General features: G+C 46.3%; 1 protein-coding gene across 1 annotated transcript in view; it reads left to right on the top strand.

Annotated features, from left to right (window-relative positions):
- Positions 1-3,420: 3,420 nt before the first annotated feature.
- NPR1 (natriuretic peptide receptor 1) overlaps positions 3,421-25,520 on the top strand; it is a 90,039-nt gene continuing 67,939 nt past the window's right edge. Inside the window, exon 1 of the mRNA XM_075844674.1 lies at positions 3,421-4,964. Coding sequence (XP_075700789.1) covers positions 4,262-4,964 — 703 coding nt within the window. The 5' untranslated portion in view covers positions 3,421-4,261. The remainder of the gene's footprint in view (positions 4,965-25,520) is intronic.

The following is a 25,520-nucleotide window of genomic DNA, read 5'->3' as shown; positions in this document are numbered from 1 at the left end:
ATCATACTCACCTGTGTAGTACTGGACAGGAATCATACTCACCTGTGTAATACTGTCCAGGAATCATACTCACCTGTGTAGTACTGTCCAAGAATCATACTCACCTGTGTAGTACTGGACAGGAATCATACTCACCTGTGTAGTACTGTCCAAGAATCATACTCACCTGTGTAGTACTGGACAGGAATCATACTCACCTGTGTAATACTGTCCAGGAATCATACTCACCTGTGTAGTACTGTCCAGGAATCATACTCACCTGTGTAATACTGTCCAAGAATCATACTCACCTGTGTAATACTGTCCAGGAATCATACTCACCTGTGTAGTACTGTCCAAGAATCATACTCACCTGTGTAGTACTGTCCAAGAATCATACTCACCTGTGTAGTACTGTCCAAGAATCATACTCACCTGTGTAGTACTGTCCAAGGATCATACTCACCTGTGTAGTACTGTCCAGGAATCATACTCACCTGTGTAGTACTGTCCAGGAATCATACTCACCTGTGTAGTACTGTCCAGGAATCATACTCACCTGTGTAATACTGTCCAAGAAACATACTCACCTGTATAAGTATGAGTATGATTCCTGGACAGTATTACACAGGTGAGTATGATTCCTGGACAGTACTACACAGGTGAGTATGATTCCTGGACAGTACTACACAGGTGAGTATGATTCCTGGACAGTAATACACAGGTGAGTATGATTCTTGGACAGTACTACACAGGTGAGTATGATTCCTGGACAGTACTACACAGGTGAGTATGATTCCTGAACAGTACTACACAGGTGAGTATGATCCCTGGACAGTACTACACAGGTGAGTATGATTCCTGGACAGTACTACACAGGTGAGTATGATTCTTGGACAGTGCTACACAGGTGAGTTTGATTCCTGTACAGTATTACACGGGTGAGTAAGATTCCTGGACAGTATTACACAGGTGAGTATGATACCTGGACAGTACAACACAGGTGAGTATGATACCTGTACAGTACAACACAGGTGAGTATGATACCTGGACAGTATTACACAGGTGAGTATGATTCTTGGACAGTACTACACAGGTGAGTATGATTCTTGGACAGTACTACACAGGTGAGTATGATTCTTGGACCGTACTACACAGGTGAGTATGATTCCTGGACAGTAATACACAGGTGAGTATAATTCTTGGACAGTATTACACAGGTGAGTGTATGATTCCTGGACAGTACTACACGGGTGAGTATGATTCTTGGACAGTACAACACGGGTGAGTATGATTCCTGGACAGTAATACACAGGTGAGTATGATTCTTGGACAGTATTACACAGGTGAGTATGATTCTTGGACAGTACTACACAGGTGAGTATGATTCTTGGACAGAACTACACAGGTGAGTATGATTCCTGGACAGTATTACACAGGTGAGTATAATTCTTGGACAGTATTACACAGGTGAGTATGATTCTTGGACAGTACTACACAGGTGAGTATGATTCCTGGACAGTATTACACAGGTGAGTATGATTCTTGGACAGTACTACACAGGTGAGTATGATTCCTGGACAGTACTACACAGGTGAGTATGATTCCTGGACAGTACTAAACAGGTGAGGATGATTCTTGGACCATACTACACAGGTGAGTATGATTCCTGGACAGTACTACACAGGTGAGTATGATTCCTGGACAGTACTACACAGGTGAGTATGATTCCTGGACAGTACTACACAGGTGAGTATGATTCTTGGACAATACTACACAGGTGAGTATGATTCCTGGACAGTACTACACAGGTGAGTATGATTCCTGGACAGTACTACACAGGTGAGGATGATTCTTGGTGTAGTACTGTCCAAGAATCATACTCACCTGTGTAGTACTGTCCAGGAATCATACTCACCTGTGTAATACTGTCCAGGAATCATACTCACCTGTGTAGTACTGTCCAAGAATCATACTCATCTCATTCTGTCTCTACAATAAATTCAATCTCATACTGTGTCTCTCTAGAATACTCTCCATCTTTCATACACCATCTCTCTATAATACTCCCCATCTCTCATACACTATCTCCCTATAATACTCTTTATCTCTCATACACCATCTCCCTATAATACTCTTTATCTCTCATACACAATCTCCCTATAATACTCTCCATCTCTCATACACTATCTCCCTATAATACTCTCTATCTCTCATACACCATCTCCCTATAATACTCTCCATCTCTCATACACTATCTCCCTATTAGGCTCTCCATCTCTCATACACTATCTCTCTAGAATACTCTCCATCTCTCATACACCATCTCTCTATAATACTCTCCATCTCTGATACACTACCTCTCTAGAATACTCTCCATCTCTCATACACTACCTCTCTAGAATACTCTCCATCTCTCATACACTATCTCCCGATAATACTCTCCATCTCTCATACACTATCTCCCGATAATACTCTCCATCTCTCATACACTATCTCTCTAGAATACTCTCCATCTCTCATACACTATCTCCCGATAATACTCTCCATCTCTCATACACTATCTCCCGATAATACTCTCCATCTCTCATACACTATCTCTCTAGAATACTCTCCATCTCTCATACACCATCTCTCTATAATACACTCCATCTCTCATACACTACCTCTCTAGAATACTCTCCATCTCTCATACACTATCTCCCGATAATACTCTCCATCTCTCATACACTATCTCTCTAGAATACTCTCCATCTCTCATACACCATCTCTCTAGAATACTCTCCATCTCTCATACACTACCTCTCTAGAATACTCTCCATCTCTCATACACTATCTCCCGATAATACTCTCCATCTGTCATACACTATCTCCCGATAATACTCTCCATCTCTCATACACTATCTCTCTAGAATACTCTCCATCTCTCATACACTATCTCTCTAGAATACTCTCATACACTACCTCTCTAGAATACTCTCCATCTCTCATACACTATCTCCCGATAATACTCTCCATCTCTCATACACTATCTCTCTAGAATACTCTCCATCTCTCATACACCATCTCTCTATAATACACTCCATCTCTCATACACTACCTCTCTAGAATACTCTCCATCTCTCATACACTATCTCTCCAGAATACTCTCCATCTCTCATACTCCCTCCTTTCCCTTCTATCTTGTGTAATAATTTGCTGTGATATCTGTTCTACCATTGGATGTTACTGTTACCACGATGAGACTCGTTAACCTGCCCTCCCCTGTCTTTATTGCTGACCTTCTGCCCCAGTTGTTTGTTGAGTACCTTTCTTCCCCCTCTTATTAATACTCACTCTTGATATCTCCTTCATTTCTCCGCCACTGTTGTCACCTTCCTGACTTTGTGTGTCTCGGTATTACCACACCCTCCTGTGCCCCCGGCTTTCTTCATACTCCGTTCTCTTCTCGCTCTCATTCTGCTCCTGCCTGTTACCTGTCTCTCTCTCTCTGACACAATCCCTTTCTTCCCGTCTGTCTGCCACCTATTCTCACTTTCCCACCCTCCTTTTCTTGCTCATCCTCCTGTGTCCTCTGTACCCCAAACCTCCTCACCCCCGACTCCCTCCTGACCGCTCTCCCCTCCCAGCCAACTCCCTTCATCCCTGTCCTGTGGTCATTACCTGGCAGAACTTCCTGGGAATCTGGCTTTTTCAGTCTGATGAATTTTATTTAGAATTTTCGAAAATTACCCGACCTCGGGATAAATATTCGTTTCATTTAAAGAAAAAGAAAACAAAAGCCAAATATCTCAGTTCTGCTTTTCTGTAAAATTCTGGGCGCCCTCCAAGTTTCAGGGTTGGAAGAAAAGCCTCCCCCGCGCTTTCACCGACGGCCCCCCTCGTGGATTCGCCTGAGATCCAAAGCTGGGGCGAAACCTGGATGCTTCGGGTCATCCCCAATCTGTGGTATACAGCCATTGAAGGGTTAACCAGCAGGGCTTATGATAACAACCCTTTTGTCATTGAGTCAGGGGAAGGAAAAAAGGAAGCCAGCCTCCAGATAATCGGAATCCTGTCCTCCAGTTACTTCCAGCAGTGGGAATCTAATGGCTGAGTGCGACGCTCTCTCTCACACACAGACGGGGAGATGATTAACAGGAGTCTAGATGTATCTCAAAAGCAGGAGCAGCAATAAGCAGCAGAAGGACGAGGCTGGAAGGAGCGCAGAGTGCTGACGACCTCTCCTGAGTTACCTTTCTTCTCGGCGTATGGGCACTCCAAGTATAAGGTCCCTCTAAAAATGGTTGGCGGTTGGGCGCTGGCGTTGCTGTTGGTTTGGTGCGTCGGTCGCAGTTCTCAAACAGACAACAAAGTTCAGAATTTGACGTTGGCCGTGGTGCTGCCCCAGACCAACACGCAGTATCCATGGGCACTGCCGAGAGTTGGACCGGCCATTAATCTGGCCATCGAACGTATCAACAATGACTCCAATCTTCTAGCTGACCTCAACGTTTGGCCTGTCTTCGGGAATAGTGAGAATAAATATGGGAGATGTTCGGACGCGTCCGCCCCGTTGGTGGCTGTCGACTTCCAGTTCACCTACAAGCCGGCCGTGTTCATCGGTCCTGGGTGTATGTATTCGGCTGCCCCGGTGGGACGCTTCACGGGGCATTGGAAGGTCCCTCTGATCACGGCTGGGGCCAGCGCCTATGGTTTTGGTGAGAAAGATGAGGAGTACAAGTTTACCACCAGGATGGGACCCATCTATCTCAAGCTCGGGCAGTTTGTTGTCCACCTCCACCAGCAGTATAACTGGAGCCGGCGCGCTATGGTGCTGTACAGCATGGACAAGCAGGACGACCGGCCGTGCTATTTCACCATTGAGGGTCCTTATGTGGAGCTGGGAAAGCTCAAAAACATGACCGTCCCCGATATGAACATAAACGAGACCGAACCAATCAACTTCACCCCCATTATCCAGGACATTATGCAGAAAAGTCGCAGTAAGTAGCTCCTAAAATTATTTCTCTGGGAATCGGAGGGGTGGGTGGCAGCAGGTACAGGAGGCATTTCGAGCCATCGTAGTTAGGCAGATATAGCAGAGCTGAATTTGTTATTGAACTCCTCCGACTACGCTGTTTATAGCATGATAACCCTCTGAGCACAGATGATGCAGTAGGTGTTACCAGCAGTCCTATGTAACATCCTGCTGGTGTTCCAGATCTCAAAGTCAGCTCTGCTACATCTACACATGGCGAGCACTTATGACATTCAGCTCTATAATATCTAAGTTAGCCTCGCTAAACCTGCGCACACTAAGTCCTGCTACATCTGATAGTCAGCTCTTCTACACCGGAGTCAGCGTCCTCACATTTGTGTCAACACTGCCGCATCTGACAAACTCAACTTGGCTGCTTCTATATATCGGCTCCGGCATATCTGACAGTCAGCTCTGCTACATCTGCCAACATTAGCTCTGCTGCACAGTCAGCTCTGCTACATCTGCTAACATTAGCTCTGCTGCATCTTCACAGTCAGTTCTGCAGCATTTTACAATGTCAGCTCAGCTACATCTGTACTTTATTGTACTAGTTACACAGCCGGCAGTCCCTGGAGCGGCTCCTCTTCTTTTCTGAATTCATTTTAAAGTGATCCGGCAAAAACAAATTAACTTCTGCAGTTAAAATTGCATTAAAGTTTAATCACACGGAGCCCCCGACACTCGTTCTTGATTAGTGGGAAAGGACGGCGCAGTTCTGAGCTCGGCCGTGTCCAGACGCGGTGACAACTGCTCCACGTAACGTCAATTTCCACCCCGAGAGGTTAATTCTCCGATGACATCAGTAAAACGACGACAAATCTGCCGTTAATGAGTTTTAAGATCTCCTGGAGGAGTTTGGGATCAGCAAAATTCCTCACTGACAGGCGGCGTTACACCCAAGCGCTGCCAAGCCCACACGCCTGTCCAGAAGTATTCCCATACGTGCGCCCCCAGGGGTGTAGAACGAAGCCGGGGGACTACAAGTCACATCATGCCCGGATATCTACTAGGGAAGGAAGGCCAGACGAGGCATGAAGAACTACAAATCCCAGCATTTATCGGCATAATGTGCTGGGCCTTGTGGTTCTCCACAATCTGGGGGGGGGGGCACAATGGCTCTTGCACACGAGGAGACTATTGTACTTCTTCTGGATACACATCGCCTGTGCTGCCCCCTCTCCAGTTCTCTCCTCTTCCCTCCAGCAGTGCAGGGGTTAATGATCTTTTTTTTGGGGGAGTCGCATAGTTACAGCCCCGGTGAATGAGTAACCGGTCACATTACCAGGAGCTGCGAGACGCACAGACATTTTCCCACAAACTCTATTAAGGTACGAAGGGGGGGGGGGGGGGCTGGCACAAAAAGCTTCCTGCCAATGACGGCAACGTGCCAACTATAGAGAGTCATTGTTACCTACACTGTGCCAACCACATCACCTCCACCCTGAACACAGGACTTAGTCTGTGCCATATCTGTGGTGCGTGAATGACACCCTGGGGGGTGGGGGGTGGGGGTTACTAAACTAAAGGCGCCAAAAAACTTGTGTACGTCTTATACCAGATTTATAATGTGTTTTAGACGCTTGTTGCGCAGAGAAAAAGTGATGTAAAAGGGTGTGGTCTATAGAATCTTCACATGTCTCCTTCATGTGATCACAGGTCTATATAATCCTCACATCTCTTCTTCATGTGATCACAGGTCTATATAATCGTCACATGTCTCCTTCATGTGATCACAGGTCTATATAATCGTCACATGTCTCCTTCTTCATGTGATCACAGGTCTATAGAATCCTCACATGTCTCCTTCTTCATGTGATCACAGGTCTATATAATCCTCACATCTCTTCTTCATGTGATCACAGGTCTATATAATCGTCACATGTCTCCTTCATGTGATCACAGGTCTATATAATCGTCACATGTCTCCTTCTTCATGTGACCACAGGTCTATATAATCCTCACACGTCTCTTCTTCATGTGACCACAGGTCTATATAATCCTCACACGTCTCTTCTTCATGTGACCACAGGTCTATATAATCCTCACACGTCTCTTCTTCATGTGACCACAGGTCTATATATTCCTCACATATCTCTTCTTCGTGTGACTACAGCTTTATATAATGGGCCTTTCTATACTGGTATTATGTATAGGTAGATAAGATGATGATTTTATACTGTAAAGTGATGTTTACCCTAGATCCGGTTATAATTCCCATCTATAATCTCTAAATCTCTTGTAGTTTTAGTCTTTTTTTGTTCCTGGTCCCTGGTGCTGGGACTATAGATTGTTTATATAAAGCTCCCGGCATCATATGGAGAGATTTCTGTAGATTAGTTATTATGACCGCAGCAAAATCTATCCTCACCCCAAACCTGTACTGAGAGCCAACCCCAGGCCCATAACAGTGACCTGACCGCAGAGTAGAGTAGGACTGAGTCCACATCTTACCAATCATACGTGAGGACCGTGATAAACATAAACCCGGATATATGCCCACATGTATGAGCCCGCACGGTGTATACAGGGGAAGCCGAGAGTCACCTGTATACATTGTGCTCTTCATAGACAATGACGTCTGACCCTTTCTCATATGACCAGGGGTAATTCTTCTCACTGACATCAATGGAACAGCGCCCCCGGTGGTGACATAGGTTAGAGCGTTGTGACCACCTCATCCTGAATATTTCCTTACATATAGATTTACTTGCACACGTCAGTAAATGTCCTCACCGGTCGTGTTACTGAGCAGTATACGGACACTTTTGATGTAAACACTCACATTCGGGAAGGAAGGCTCGCACTCCCTGACAGCGGCTTCCACCCCTCATCCTGCGGAAGGATCCAGGCAGCAGGAGGAAGCGGTGAGTGACATTCTGCGCTGCCACCGCTCCCTGAACCTTCCTCAAGGTTTAACCCCTGCCCTGCCGCTAAGAGTGTGCTAACTGTGCCCGCCATGGTGCACTAAATACCCCTCCACCACTGAAGAGCCGCAGTGAATCCACTGACTGCTGAGTACAACATACCCCGAAATGCCCCTTACCCACTGACATGTAATTATTAACTGCCCCGTACCCACTGACATCTAATTATTAACTGCCCCGTACCCACTGACATCTAATTATTACCTGCCCCTTACCCACTGACATCTAATTATTAACTGCCCCTTACCCACTGACATCTAATTATTACCTGCCCCGTACCCACTGACATCTAATTATTAACTGCCCCTTACCCCCTGACATCTAATTATTACCTGCCCCTTACCCCCTGACATCTAATTATTACCTGCCCCGTACCCACTGACATATAATTATTACCTGCCCCTTACCCACTGACATCTAATTATTACCTGCCCCTTACCCCCTGACATGTAATTATTACCTGCCCCTTACCCCCTGACATGTAATTATTACCTGCCCCTTACCCCCTGACATGTAATTATTACCTGCCCCTTACCCACTGACATATAATTATTACCTGCCCCTTACCCACTGACATATAATTATTACCTGCCCCTTACCCCCTGACATGTAATTATTACCTGCCCCTTACCCCCTGACATCTAATTATTAACTGCCCCTTACCCCCTGACATATAATTATTACCTGCCCCTTACCCACTGACATCTAATTATTAACTGCCCCTTACCCTCTGACATCTAATTATTACCTGCCCCTTACCCACTGACATGTAATTATTAACTGCCCCTTACCCCCTGACCTCTAATTATTACCTGCCCCTTACCCACTGACATGTAATTATTAACTGCCCCGTACCCCCTGACATCTAATTATTACCTGCCCCTTACCCACTGACATATAATTATTAACTGCCCCTTACCCACTGACATCTAATTATTAACTGCCCCTTACCCTCTGACATCTAATTATTACCTGCCCCTTACCCACTGACATGTAATTATTAACTGCCCCTTACCCCCTGACCTCTAATTATTACCTGCCCCTTACCCACTGACATGTAATTATTAACTGCCCCGTACCCCCTGACATCTAATTATTACCTGCCCCGTACCCACTGACATCTAATTATTACCTGCCCCGTACCCACTGACATCTAATTATTAACTGCCCCTTACCCACTGACATATAATTATTACCTGCCCCTTACCCACTGACATCTAATTATTAACTGCCCCTTACCCACTGACATCTAATTATTACCTGCCCCTTACCCACTGACATCTAATTATTAACTGCCCCTTACCCACTGACATATAATTATTACCTGCCCCTTACCCACTGACATCTAATTATTACCTGCCCCTTACCCACTGACATCTAATTATTACCTGCCCCTTACCCACTGACATCTAATTATTACCTGCCCCTTACCCCCTGACATCTAATTATTACCTGCCCCTTACCCACTGACATCTAATTATTAACTGCCCCTTACCCTCTGACATCTAATTATTACCTGCCCCTTACCCCCTGACATGTAATTATTACCTGCCCCGTACCCCCTGACATCTAATTATTACCTGCCCCTTACCCCCTGACATCTAATTATTACCTGCCCCTTACCCCCTGACATCTAATTATTACCTGCCCCTTACCCCCTGACATCTAATTATTACCTGCCCCTTACCCCCTGACATCTAATTATTACCTGCCCCTTACCCCCTGACATCTAATTATTACCTGCCCCTTACCCCCTGACATCTAATTATTACCTGCCCCTTACCCACTGACATGTAATTATTACCTGCCCCGTACCCCCTGACATCTAATTATTACCTGCCCCTTACCCACTGACGTCTAATTATTACCTGCCCCTTACCCACTGACGTCTAATTATTAACTGCCCCTTACCCCCTGACGTCTAATTATTACCTGCCCCTTACCCACTGACATCTAATTATTACCTGCCCCTTACCCCCTGACATCTAATTATTACCTGCCCCTTACCCACTGACATCTAATTATTACCTGCCCCGTACCCCCTGACATCTAATTATTACCTGCCCCTTACCCACTGACATCTAATTATTAACTGCCCCTTACCCACTGACATCTAATTATTACCTGCCCCTTACCCCCTGACATGTAATTATTACCTGCCCCTTACCCCCTGACATCTAATTATTACCTGCCCCTTACCCACTGACGTCTAATTATTACCTGCCCCTTACCCCCTGACGTCTAATTATTAACTGCCCCTTACCCACTGACATCTAATTATTACCTGCCCCTTACCCACTGACATCTAATTATTACCTGCCCCTTACCCCCTGACATCTAATTATTACCTGCCCCTTACCCACTGACATCTAATTATTACCTGCCCCTTACCCACTGACATCTAATTATTACCTGCCCCTTACCCACTGACATCTAATTATTACCTGCCCCTTACCCACTGACATCTAATTATTACCTGCCCCTTACCCACTGACATCTAATTATTACCTGCCCCTTACCCACTGACGTCTAATTATTACCTGCCCCGTACCCACTGACATGTAATTATTAACTGCCCCTTACCCACTGACATCTAATTATTACCTGCCCCTTACCCACTGACATCTAATTATTACCTGCCCCTTACCCACTGACGTCTAATTATTACCTGCCCCTTACCCACTGACATCTAATTATTAACTGCCCCTTACCCCCTGACATCTAATTATTACCTGCCCCTTACCCTCTGACATCTAATTATTACCTGCCCCTTACCCCCTGACATCTAATTATTAACTGCTCCATACCCCCTGACATCTAATTATTACCTGCCCCTTACCCTCTGACATCTAATTATTACCTGCCCCTTACCCTCTGACATCTAATTATTACCTGCCCCTTACCCACTGACGTCTAATTATTACCTGCCCCGTACCCACTGACATGTAATTATTAACTGCCCCTTACCCACTGACATCTAATTATTACCTGCCCCTTACCCACTGACATCTAATTATTACCTGCCCCTTACCCACTGACGTCTAATTATTACCTGCCCCTTACCCACTGACATCTAATTATTAACTGCCCCTTACCCCCTGACATCTAATTATTACCTGCCCCTTACCCCCTGACATCTAATTATTAACTGCCCCATACCCCCTGACATCTAATTATTACCTGCCCCTTACCCTCTGACATCTAATTATTACCTGCCCCTTACCCTCTGACATCTAATTATTACCTGCCCCTTACCCTCTGACATCTAATTATTAACTGCCCCGTACCCCCTGACATCTAATTATTAACTGCCCCGTACCCACTGACATCTAATTATTAACTGCCCCTTACCCCCTGACATCTAATTATTACCTGCCCCTTACCCACTGACATCTAATTATTAACTGCCCCTTACCCCCTGACATCTAATTATTACCTGCCCCTTACCCCCTGACATCTAATTATTAACTGCCCCTTACCCACTGACATCTAATTATTACCTGCCCCTTACCCACTGACATCTAATTATTACCTGCCCCTTACCCCCTGACATCTAATTATTAACTGCCCCTTACCCCCTGACATCTAATTATTACCTGCCCCTTACCCACTGACATCTAATTATTAACTGCCCCGTACCCACTGACATCTAATTATTAACTGCCCCGTACCCACTGACATCTAATTATTAACTGCCCCTTACCCCCTGACATCTAATTATTAACTGCCCCGTACCCACTGACATCTAATTATTAACTGCCCCTTACCCCCTGACATCTAATTATTAACTGCCCCGTACCCACTGACATCTAATTATTAACTGCCCCTTACCCCCTGACATCTAATTATTACCTGCCCCTTACCCACTGACATCTAATTATTACCTGCCCCTTACCCCCTGACATCTAATTATTAACTGCCCCTTACCCCCTGACATCTAATTATTAACTGCCCCTTACCCCCTGACATCTAATTATTACCTGCCCCTTACCCCCTGACATCTAATTATTAACTGCCCCGTACCCACTGACATCTAATTATTAACTGCCCCTTACCCCCTGACATCTAATTATTAACTGCCCCGTACCCACTGACATCTAATTATTAACTGCCCCTTACCCCCTGACATCTAATTATTACCTGCCCCTTACCCACTGACATCTAATTATTACCTGCCCCTTACCCCCTGACATCTAATTATTAACTGCCCCTTACCCCCTGACATCTAATTATTAACTGCCCCTTACCCCCTGACATCTAATTATTACCTGCCCCTTACCCCCTGACATCTAATTATTAACTGCCCCGTACCCACTGACATCTAATTATTAACTGCCCCGTACCCACTGACATCTAATTATTACCTGCCCCTTACCCCCTGACATCTAATTATTACCTGCCCCTTACCCCCTGACATCTAATTATTACCTGCCCCTTACCCACTGACATGTAATTATTAACTGCCCCGTACCCCCTGACATCTAATTATTACCTGCCCCTTACCCCCTGACATCTAATTATTACCTGCCCCTTACCCACTGACATCTAATTATTACCTGCCCCTTACCCACTGACATCTAATTATTAACTGCCCCTTACCCCCTGACATGTAATTATTACCTGCCCCTTACCCCCTGACATCTAATTATTACCTGCCCCTTACCCACTGACGTCTAATTATTACCTGCCCCTTACCCACTGACGTCTAATTATTAACTGCCCCTTACCCCCTGACATCTAATTATTACCTGCCCCTTACCCACTGACTTCTAATTATTACCTGCCCCTTACCCCCTGACATCTAATTATTACCTGCCCCTTACCCACTGACATCTAATTATTACCTGCCCCTTACCCACTGACATCTAATTATTAACTGCCCCTTACCCCCTGACATGTAATTATTACCTGCCCCTTACCCCCTGACATCTAATTATTAACTGCCCCTTAACCCCTGACATCTAATTATTACCTGCCCCTTACCCCCTGACATCTAATTATTACCTGCCCCTTACCCACTGACATATAATTATTACCTGCCCCGTACCCCCTGACATCTAATTATTAACTGCCCCTTACCCCCTGACATCTAATTATTACCTGCCCCTTACCCACTGACATCTAATTATTAACTGCCCCTTACCCACTGACATCTAATTATTACCTGCCCCTTACCCACTGACATATAATTATTACCTGCCCCGTACCCCCTGACATCTAATTATTAACTGCCCCTTACCCCCTGACATCTAATTATTACCTGCCCCTTACCCACTGACATCTAATTATTAACTGCCCCTTACCCACTGACATATAATTATTACCTGCCCCTTACCCCCTGACATCTAATTATTAACTGCCCCTTACCCCCTGACATCTAATTATTACCTGCCCCTTACCCACTGACATCTAATTATTACCTGCCCCTTACCCACTGACATCTAATTATTACCTGCCCCTTACCCACTGACATGTTATTATTAACTGCCCCTTACCCACTGACATCTAATTATTAACTGCCCCTTACCCCCTGACATCTAATTATTAACTGCCCCTTACCCACTGACATCTAATTATTACCTGCCCCTTACCCACTGACATGTAATTATTAACTGCCCCTTACCCACTGACATCTAATTATTACCTGCCCCTTACCCACTGACATCTAATTATTAACTGCCCCTTACCCCCTGACATCTAATTATTAACTGCCCCTTACCCCCTGACATCTAATTATTAACTGCCCCTTACCCACTGACATCTAATTATTAACTGCCCCTTACCCACTGACGTCTAATTATTACCTGCCCCTTACCCACTGACGTCTAATTATTACCTGCCCCTTACCCACTGACATCTAATTATTACCTGCCCCTTACCCACTGACATCTAATTATTACCTGCCCCTTACCCACTGACATCTAATTATTACCTGCCCCGTACCCACTGACATCTAATTATTACCTGCCCCTTACCCACTGACATCTAATTATTAACTGCCCCTTACCCACTGACATCTAATTATTACCTGCCCCTTACCCACTGACATCTAATTATTAACTGCCCCTTACCCACTGACATCTAATTATTAACTGCCCCTTACCCACTGACATCTAATTATTAACTGCCCCTTACCCACTGACATCTAATTATTAACTGCCCCGTACCCACTGACATCTAATTATTACCTGCCCCTTACCCACTGACATCTAATTATTAACTGCCCCTTACCCACTGACATCTAATTATTAACTGCCCCGTACCCACTGACATCTAATTATTACCTGCCCCTTACCCACTGACATCTAATTATTAACTGCCCCGTACCCCTGACATGTAATTATTACCTGCCCCTTACCCACTGACGTCTAATTATTAACTGCCCCTTACCCACTGACGTCTAATTATTACCTGCCCCTTACCCACTGACATCTAATTATTACCTGCCCCTTACCCACTGACATCTAATTATTACCTGCCCCTTACCCCCTGACATCTAATTATTAACTGCCCCGTACCCCCTGACATCTAATTATTAACTGCCCCTTACCCACTGACATCTAATTATTAACTGCCCCTTACCCCCTGACATCTAATTATTACCTGCCCCTTACCCACTGACATCTAATTATTACCTGCCCCTTACCCACTGACATCTAATTATTAACTGCCCCTTACCCACTGACATCTAATTATTAACTGCCCCTTACCCACTGACATCTAATTATTACCTGCCCCTTACCCACTGACATCTAATTATTACCTGCCCCGTACCCCCTGACATCTAATTATTACCTGCCCCTTACCCCCTGACATCTAATTATTACCTGCCCCTTACCCACTGACATCTAATTATTACCTGCCCCGTACCCACTGACATATAATTATTAACTGCCCCTTACCCACTGACATCTAATTATTAACTGCCCCTTACCCACTGACATGTAATTATTACCTGCCCCTTACCCACTGACATCTAATTATTAACTGCCCCTTACCCACTGACATCTAATTATTACCTGCCCCTTACCCACTGACATCTAATTATTACCTGCCCCGTACCCACTGACATGTAATTATTACCTGCCCCTTACCCCCTGACATCTAATTATTACCTGCCCCTTACCCACTGACATCTAATTATTACCTGCCCCTTACCCCCTGACATCTAATTATTAACTGCCCCGTACCCACTGACATCTAATTATTAACTGCCCCTTACCCCCTGACATCTAATTATTAACTGCCCCGTACCCACTGACATCTAATTATTACCTGCCCCTTACCCACTGACATCTAATTATTAACTGCCCCTTACCCACTGACATCTAATTATTAACTGCCCCTTACCCACTGACATCTAATTATTAACTGCCCCGTACCCACTGACATCTAATTATTACCTGCCCCATACCCACTGACGTCTAATTATTAACTGCCCTGTACCCACTGACATCTAATTATTAACTGCCCCTTACCCACTGACATCTAATTATTAACTGCCCCTTACCCACTGACATCTAATTATTACCTGCCCCGTACCCCCTGACATGTAATTATTACCTGCCCCGTACCCCCTGACATGTAATTATTACCTGCCCCTTACCCACTGACATCTAATTATTACCTGCCCCTTACCCCCTGACATCTAATTATTACCTGCCCCTTGCCCACTGACATCTAATTATTACCTGCCCCTTACCCCCTGACATCTAATTATTAACTGCCCCTTACCCACTGACATCTAATTATTACCTGCCCCTTACCCACTGACGTCTAATTATTAACTGCCCCTTACCCACTGACATCTAATTATTACCTGCCCCTTACCCACTGACATCTAATTATTAACTGCCCCTTACCCACTGACATCTAATTATTAACTGCCCCTTACCCACTGACGTCTAATTATTAACTGCCCCTTACCCACTGACATCTAATTATTACCTGCCCCTTACCCACTGACATCTAATTATTAACTGCCCCTTACCCACTGACATCTAATTATTACCTGCCCCGTACCCCCTGACATGTAATTATTACCTGCCCCTTACCCACTGACATCTAATTATTAACTGCCCCTTACCCACTGACATGTAATTATTACCTGCCCCTTACCCACTGACATCTAATTATTACCTGCCCCTTACCCACTGACATCTAATTATTACCTGCCCCGTACCCCCTGACATGTAATTATTACCTGCCCCTTACCCCCTGACATATAATTATTAACTGCCCCTTACCCACTGACATGTAATTATTACCTGCCCCTTACCCTCTGACATCTAATTATTACCTGCCCCTTACCCACTGACATCTAATTATTAACTGCCCCTTACCCACTGACATCTAATTATTACCTGCCCCTTACCCACTGACGTCTAATTATTACCTGCCCCTTACCCACTGACATCTAATTATTACCTGCCCCTTACCCACTGACATATAATTATTAACTGCCCCTTACCCACTGACATCTAATTATTAACTGCCCCTTACCCACTGACATCTAATTATTACCTGCCCCTTACCCCCTGACATGTAATTATTACCTGCCCCTTACCCCCTGACATATAATTATTAACTGCCCCTTACCCACTGACATGTAATTATTACCTGCCCCTTACCCTCTGACATCTAATTATTACCTGCCCCTTACCCACTGACATCTAATTATTAACTGCCCCTTACCCACTGACATCTAATTATTACCTGCCCCTTACCCCCTGACATCTAATTATTACCTGCCCCTTACCCACTGACGTCTAATTATTACCTGCCCCTTACCCACTGACATCTAATTATTACCTGCCCCTTACCCACTGACATATAATTATTAACTGCCCCTTACCCACTGACATCTAATTATTAACTGCCCCTTACCCACTGACATCTAATTATTACCTGCCCCTTACCCACTGACGTCTAATTATTACCTGCCCCTTACCCACTGACATCTAATTATTACCTGCCCCTTACCCACTGACGTGTAATTATTACCTGCCCCTTACCCACTGACATATAATTATTACCTGCCCCTTACCCACTGACGTCTAATTATTACCTGCCCCGTACCCACTGACATCTAATTATTACCTGCCCCTTACCCACTGACATATAATTATTAACTGCCCCGTACCCACTGACATCTAATTATTACCTGCCCCTTACCCACTGACGTCTAATTATTACCTGCCCCTTACCCACTGACATCTAATTATTACCTGCCCCTTACCCACTGACATCTAATTATTACCTGCCCCTTACCCACTGACATGTAATTATTAACTGCCCCTTACCCCCTGACATCTAATTATTAACTGCCCCTTACCCACTGACATCTAATTATTAACTGCCCCTTACCCTCTGACATCTAATTATTACCTGCCCCTTACCCACTGACATCTAATTATTACCTGCCCCTTACCCCCTGACATCTAATTATTAACTGCCCCATACCCCCTGACATCTAATTATTACCTGCCCCTTACCCACTGACGTCTAATTATTACCTGCCCCTTACCCACTGACGTCTAATTATTACCTGCCCCTTACCCCCTGACATCTAATTATTAACTGCCCCTTACCCCCTGACATCTAATTATTACCTGCCCCGTACCCCCTGACATCTAATTATTAACTGCCCCTTACCCTCTGACATCTAATTATTAACTGCCCCTTACCCCCTGACATCTAATTATTAACTGCCCCTTACCCACTGACATGTAATTATTAACTGCCCCTTACCCACTGACATCTAATTATTACCTGCCCCTTACCCACTGACATCTAATTATTAACTGCCCCTTACCCCCTGACATCTAATTATTAACTGCCCCTTACCCACTGACATCTAATTATTAACTGCCCCTTACCCACTGACATCTAATTATTACCTGCCCCGTACCCACTGACATCTAATTATTACCTGCCCCTTACCCACTGACATCTAATTATTAACTGCCCCTTACCCCCTGACATCTAATTATTAACTGCCCCTTACCCCCTGACATCTAATTATTAACTGCCCCTTACCCACTGACATCTAATTATTAACTGCCCCGTACCCCCTGACATCTAATTATTACCTGCCCCGTACCCCCTGACATCTAATTATTAACTGCCCCTTACCCACTGACATCTAATTATTACCTGCCCCTTACCCCCTGACATCTAATTATTAACTGCCCCTTACCCACTGACATGTAATTATTAACTGCCCCTTACCCACTGACATCTAATTATTACCTGCCCCTTACCCACTGACGTCTAATTATTACCTGCCCCTTACCCCCTGACATCTAATTATTAACTGCCCCTTACCCACTGACATCTAATTATTACCTGCCCCTTACCCACTGACATCTAATTATTAACTGCCCCTTACCCACTGACATCTAATTATTAACTGCCCCGTACCCCCTGACGTCTAATTATTACCTGCCCCGTACCCACTGACCTCTCATTATTACCTGCCCCTTACCCCCTGACCTCTTCCTCGCTGGTGACCACGTCACACTTTCCACCATTAGGGACATATTTGCCCGCAGCAAAAGGCTGAAAATAGTGACAATGATTGCGAGGACGTGACTATAACGGGTGCAGAACAGGGTAAGTGACGGTATAAAACACCAGCTCTGTCGCTACAGGGACGTCCCTCATAATTACATCATTATAATGAGGCTGCCACTGTCAGGTGACCCCTCCGGTCAGACCCCGGGCAGACGACCTCTACCGGACGAGTCTTCCCCACCGGTAACAAAAGATGAAAGCAGCAAAAATACTCAACCCGGAAAACACTAATCATGGTGGGCGAGGGTCTCCAGTCCACTGCAACAGTCATGCTGTATATACAAGCACTAATTACCCCTGTCCCCTCTACCTGCCCCTACTGACTGCCCCCTCTACCTGCTCTCTCTACTTGCCCCCTCTACCTGCTCTCTCTACCTGCCCCTACTGACTGCCCCCTCTACCTGCTCTCTCTACCTGCTCTCTCTACCTGCACCCTCTACCTGCTCCCTCTACCTGCTCCCTCTACCTGCTCTCTCTACCTGCTCTCTCTACCTGCACCCTCTACCTGCTCCCTCTACCTGCTCTCTCTACCTGCACCCTCTACCTGCTCCCTCTACCTGCTCTCTCTACCTGCACCCTCTACCTGCTCTCTCTACCTGCACCCTCTACCTGCTCTCTCTACCTGCACCCTCTACCTGCACCCTCTACCTGCTCTCTCTACCTGCACCCTCTACCTGCACCCTCTACCTGCTCCCTCTACCTGCACCCTCTACCTGCTCTCTCTACCTGCACCCTCTACCTGCACCCTCTACCTGCTCCCTCTACCTGCTCCCTCTACCTGCTCTCTCTACCTGCACCCTCTACCTGCTCTCTCTACCTGCTCCCTCTACCTGCTCTCTCTACCTGCACCCTCTACCTGCACCCTCTACCTGCACCCTCTACCTGCACCCTCTACCTGCACCCTCTACCTGCTCTCTCTACCTGCACCCTCTACCTGCTCTCTCTACCTGCACCCTCTACCTGCACCCTCTACCTGCTCTCTCTACCTGCACCCTCTACCTGCTCCCTCTACCTGCACCCTCTACCTGCACCCTCTACCTGCTCCCTCTACCTGCTCTCTCTACCTGCTCCCTCTACCTGCCCCCTCTACCTGCCCCCTCTACCTGCCCCCTCTACCTGCACCCTCTACCTGCTCCCTCTACCTGCACCCTCTACCTGCTCGCTCTACCTGCACCCTCTACCTGCACCCTCTACCTGCACCCTCTACCTGCTCCCTCTACCTGCACCCTCTACCTGCTCTCTCTACCTGCTCCCTCTACCTGCTCCCTCTACCTGCACCCTCTACCTGCACCCTCTACCTGCTCTCTCTACCTGCACCCTCTACCTGCACCCTCTACCTGCACCCTCTACCTGCACCCTCTACCTGCCCCCTCTACCTGCACCCTCTACCTGCTCTCTCTACCTGCTCTCTCTACCTGCTCCCTCTACATGCTCTCTCTACCTGCTCTTTCTACTTGCCCCCTCTACTTGCCCCTGCTGACTGCACTCTGCTGATCATTGATGGCAAATGTCAGTCCTGGCAGTCAGGAGCCCCTCGGGGGTTCCCCAGATATTACAGAACAGCTGAGGACACAGCGGTGGGTGCCGCTTTACATCTCCATATATCCTGATTTCTCTTCTCAGCTTTAACCCCTCGGTGGGTGGCAGCGCCCGCTTTGCTGAGCTACTTATTATAATGATAATATTGAGGATTTGTGTTCTGTTATCTCAATAGTCAGGTCCTCATGAAACACTCCGAACCCGACAGCTACAACAGTCACCAGAAATATCACATATATGTCCTGTACATCAGACTCACGTGTGACAGGGGAGCGGAAATATTCATGAGAGGAGCAAAGCCTAATGATCCCCTGAGGTTGCAGTCTTCAAATACACAGACAATGCTCCAATCTCAGTGATGTCACCGCTGCTCTCTAGTGAATGGATAGGCTGCATTCTCAGTGATGTCACCGCTGCTCTCTAGTGAATGGATAGGCTGCATTCTCAGTGATGTCACCGCTGCTCTCTAGTGAGTGGATAGGCTGCACTCTCAGTGATGTCACCGCTGCTCTCTAGTGAGTGGATAGGCTGCATTCTCAGTGATGTCACTGCTGCGCTCTAGTGAGTGGATAGGCTGCATTCTCAGTGATGTCACCGCTGCTCTCTAGTGAGTGGATAGGCTGCATTCTCAGTGAGGTCACCGCTGCTCTCTAGTGAATGGATAGGCTGCATTCTCAGTGATGTCACCTCTGCTCTCTAGTGAGTGGATAGGCTGCATTCTCAGTGATGTCACCGCTGCTCTCTAGTGATTGGATAGGCTGCATTCTCAGTGATGTCACCGCTGCTCTCTAGTGAGTGGATAGGCTGCATTCTCAGTGATGTCACCGCTGCTCTCTAGTGAGTGGATAGGCTGCATTCTCAGTGATATCACCGCTGCTCTCTAGTGAGTGGATAGGCTGCATTCTCAGTGATGTCGCCGCTGCTCTCTAGTGAATGGATAGGCTGCATTCTCAGTGGTCACCTCTGCTCTCTAGTGAGTGGATAGGCTGCATTCTCAGTGATGTCACCGCTGCTCTATAGTGATTGAATAGGCTGCATTCTCAGTGATGTCACCGCTGCTCTCTAGTGAATGGATAGGCTGCATTCTCAGTGATGTCACCGCTGCTCTATAGTGATTGAATAGGCTGCATTCTCAGTGATGTCACCGCTGCTCTCTAGTGAGTGGATAGGCTGCATTCTCAGTGATGTCACCGCTGCTCTCTAGTGAGTGGATAGGCTGCATTCTCAGTGATATCACCGCTGCTCTCTAGTGAGTGGATAGGCTGCATTCTCAGTGATGTCGCCGCTGCTCTCTAGTGAATGGATAGGCTGCATTCTCAGTGGTCACCTCTGCTCTCTAGTGAGTGGATAGGCTGCATTCTCAGTGATGTCACCGCTGCTCTATAGTGATTGAATAGGCTGCATTCTCAGTGATGTCACCGCTGCTCTCTAGTGAATGGATAGGCTGCATTCTCAGTGATGTCACCTCTGCTCTCTAGTGAGTGGATAGGCTGCATTCTCAGTGATGTCACCGCTGCTCTATAGTGATTGAATAGGCTGCATTCTCAGTGATGTCACCGCTGCTCTATAGTGATTGAATAGGCTGCATTCTCAGTGATGTCACCGCTGCTCTCTAGTGATTGGATAGGCTGCATTCTCAGTGATGTCACCACCGCTCTCTAGTGATTGGATAGGCTGTACCTGATTATTAATCATTGCGTAATTGTGTTAGGGAAAGTTTTGTGCAGAACATATTTGCCTCCTTATGCAGTTGCAGTAACAAGTGCCGCCATCTTGGTGTTCCGGTCCTTCCCTTTGCCATGTCACTGTAGACGCAGTATTCTGCTGCTTCCGTGTGGGACCTGCGCTCCTTCTAAGACAGTATTCTGCTTAGTGACTAGTTTCCTGAGTCAGCTCTAACAACCTGCAAGTGCCGGTGCCGTCCATGTCCTTCACCGTGTTCCCCGATCGAGCCCCTCAGACCCCCTCGCTATTATGTAATGTTCTTCTCTCAGCCTCGGGCTTTTAATCCATTATCTTCAGCCTGGTCCTTGAGGGCTGAGTCCGGTGGAGATATGTGGTGGGCGCGCATCGCCACCTCTGACGCTTCTGCTGAGACCCAGTAATCAAATCTTGAGCAATTTGGCATTAAACCGCTGAAATGTCACATGAAATTAGAATTTCTCCACAAATTGTGCAATAGCCGAGCGCAGGAGAATTCTGTTCCAGGCAGATGTAGAATTTTACATGATTAATGTTACGGTTTATATAAAGAATATAGAAAACTCACACTTAGGGAGCGTTCACACAGGTCAGATTCTCAGCGGAAAACTCGGCAGCAAATCCGACCCAGATTCTATATCGTGTTTGCAGAAGTTCCATACTCACCTTCCCTAGTGCTCCCGTACCGACACGCCCCTGCTCCCATTGGCTGTCCCCGTTCAGCCTCCCGGTGTGATGTCTCCTCCCATATGACCTGGCAGCCTATGAGTGGCTGCACTGATCACATGGGACATCCCAGGAGGTTGGATGAACACACCAGCCCGGGGAGCAGGGACGCGTCACTACGGGAGACCAGGGGAGGTGAGTGCGGTACTTTTTTAATTTAAAGTGTCAAATTTTATTAATTAATTTTTTAATTCTAGTTGCGACCGCAATAATTGCCATTTGTTGAAAATCTGCAGCAATTGCGTTAGGTGTGAACATGGCCTTATGGTCAGACTAGTCTATATCTAGTAAGAGCCCATCTACAAGCTGCTGACATCTTCTACGGTGCGGCACAGTGTATGTGCCCAATTATCATATTTCTTCTTCCGGTCCAGGTCACTGGGACAAGCTCTCTGGGTGCCCAAGACAGAATTTAAAGAATGTGCCCCCCCTGTAGAATTTTTAACATTATAGCAGACAGATAGTCTTGATTATATAGACCCCCGGTGCAGTACAGGAACGTGCTGAGCAGACCCCGGTGCCTGCAGCTTTATCCGCATCTGCTCATAGTTGGTTCTGCAAAGAATTTTTGGGACCCATAAATTGCCCCCCCCCCCCCAGCTCAGTGGCTTCACTATACCAAGCCCTGGTCCCGGCCCTGGGTCACTGTCTACTTTTGCTACCTTTGTGTTACGGATCAGGACACCCTTAGAATGAGGCACCGTACTGTAATGGCTGGACACATCAGCTTATATATTATTAAGGGAACCGGTCACCAGGACGGGTTACAAGTCCCCAACTGAACGGCCTCTGCAGTAAATGTTGCTCCGCTCTATAATTCCTACCAGACGTCCGGCGGAGCCAGGAGCGCTCATACGGCCCCGACTCCTAAGAGACAGCACAAGTCCCCTCATTGGGCCCCTTATTGGCACTTTGGGGGCCATTGGGTGGAAACGATTGCATTTTCCAGCTTTCATAGCAAAGACGCTTGGAGGGAAAGTGCGTCTGGTTCCCTTTAAGTGAGAGATACAAGGCGTTTCGTGTTCATCTTTTTTCTCTCTCTTATTTATGGGATTTCGTGTCTTGTTAATTGGTGAATATGGCTTTAATGTTTGTTGTACCTTATGGTGACATTTTATGTGCTGTGCTATTAGTGGCCCTCCTCCGCTGCGACTGTTTACTTTCAATGTTCAATGACGTGTAAAACGATGACCTACGCAAACGGCCTCCGGTGACTAAAACTTGCGCAAGAGCCGCTCTGGTGTCAGTATCGTCTACAAAAGACAATGGGGTCGACTCGCTGTACCGGTGATACTTCCCTTAATAAAGGTTAGAACTATAAAGCCTTCTTTACTGGATCTGCTCCACCTGTAAACACTATGGAGCCTTCTTTACTGGATCTGCTCCACCTGTAGACACTATAGAGTCTTATTTACTGTATGTGCTGCACCTGTAAACACATGAAGTCTACTAGATCTGCTCCACCTGTAAACACTATGCAGTTTTATTTACTGTATCTGCTCCGCCTGTACACTATAGAGCCTTCTTTACTGTATCTGCTCCACCTGTAAACACATGGAGTCTACTAGATCTGCTCTACCTGTAAACACTATAGAGCCTTCTTTACTGGATCTGCTCCACCTGTAAACACATGGAGTCTACTAGATCTGCTCTACCTGTAAACACTATGGAGCCTTCTTTACAAGATCTGCTCCACCTCTCAACACTAGGCTGTTTTATTTACTGGATCTGCTCCACCTGTAAACTCTATGGATCCTTCGTCACAGGATCTGCTCCACCTGTAAACACTATGGAGCCTTCTTTACTGTATCTGCTCCACCTGTAATCACTTTGGAGCCTTCTTTACTGGATCTGCTCCACCTGTAAACACAATGGAGCCTTCTTTACTGTATCTGCTCCACCTGTAAACACAATGGAGCCTTCTTTACTGGATCTGCTCCACCTGTAAACACAATGGAGCCTTCTTTACTGGATCTGCTCCACCTGTAAACACAATGGAGCCTTCTTTACTGGATCTGCTCCACCTGTAAACACTTTGGAGCCTTCTTTACTGAATTCACCTGTACCTTCTTATCACATCTGCATACAGTGAGAAGCACATTGAAGCATCAGTAGCCCAAACCTGTCCGAAATCCCCCGTCCGAATCCTCCATGTGATCCCGGCAGCTGCACGAGACGCCGATCGTAACACACAGACTCATGCTCTTACTGTAAATATAGGGGCAGTTTTGTAAAAATAAGCACCTCCGCCATCTAATATAAGCAGCTAATGTATTTATCCTCATGTGATAATATAACTGCGGACTCCGCTCCACTAGCCCGCAGGTAAGAAGAGCCTTGGCGTCCCACCTGATGTGTCGGTATTACTACTCCCGGCTTCCCCCTATAGGGCACCCAGCGCTGCTGGATTCATTTGATAAGAGTAAATAATGAGGCGTGGGATGTTCACATATCCATTATGCATGAGATGAACATTACCGAGCGCTATTAGCGTTTTAAACACACATCAAGTGTGCGGAGATTGGAGAGGAGCGCCCCCGCTGTGCCGCACTAGGGGTCCAGCCGGTGAGAGTTGTGTTTACCGTCCCTGTCGCTCCTTCCATCTTTTCTCGTGGATAATCCTCCAGTGTAACAGATTTTTAATTCTTTCTCCTTTATAAATCTTCTTTTCCGTGTCTTGCCGCCCGGCATACTGCTCTATAATAGAGTGCGACGTCTTCTGCTGGCTGTATGGTCGGGATCTTGGCTTTATCTTTATACATTGTATTTATGGCTGTTTTTGGGGTATCCATGCCAGTGCGTACAGGATCTGTGGTTACAGGGAGCATTGAGTCTTTGGTGGACCTGCTTATTACGTTGAGTCTGGTAAGGTTTTGTAGAGTTTTCGGTTGATGGGGCTGTGTGGTTCTTGAACTATTGTGACCAGCGTTGTTCTAGATCCATGGCAGACAAGATAGAGATGCATCTCGAGAGGTTTGTTTGTCTAGTTGTGTTGGATCCATGTGTAGAAGGATTGTCTTTGCCTAGCTGGGTTGTCTTTAGTTGGTCTCTGG

Source organism: Rhinoderma darwinii, chromosome 12, assembly GCF_050947455.1.
Source record: "Rhinoderma darwinii isolate aRhiDar2 chromosome 12, aRhiDar2.hap1, whole genome shotgun sequence".
Classification (NCBI taxonomy): Eukaryota; Metazoa; Chordata; class Amphibia; order Anura; family Rhinodermatidae; genus Rhinoderma; species Rhinoderma darwinii.
Note: the sequence above shows the minus strand (reverse complement) of the source record. Positions and strands in the feature narration are given on the sequence as shown.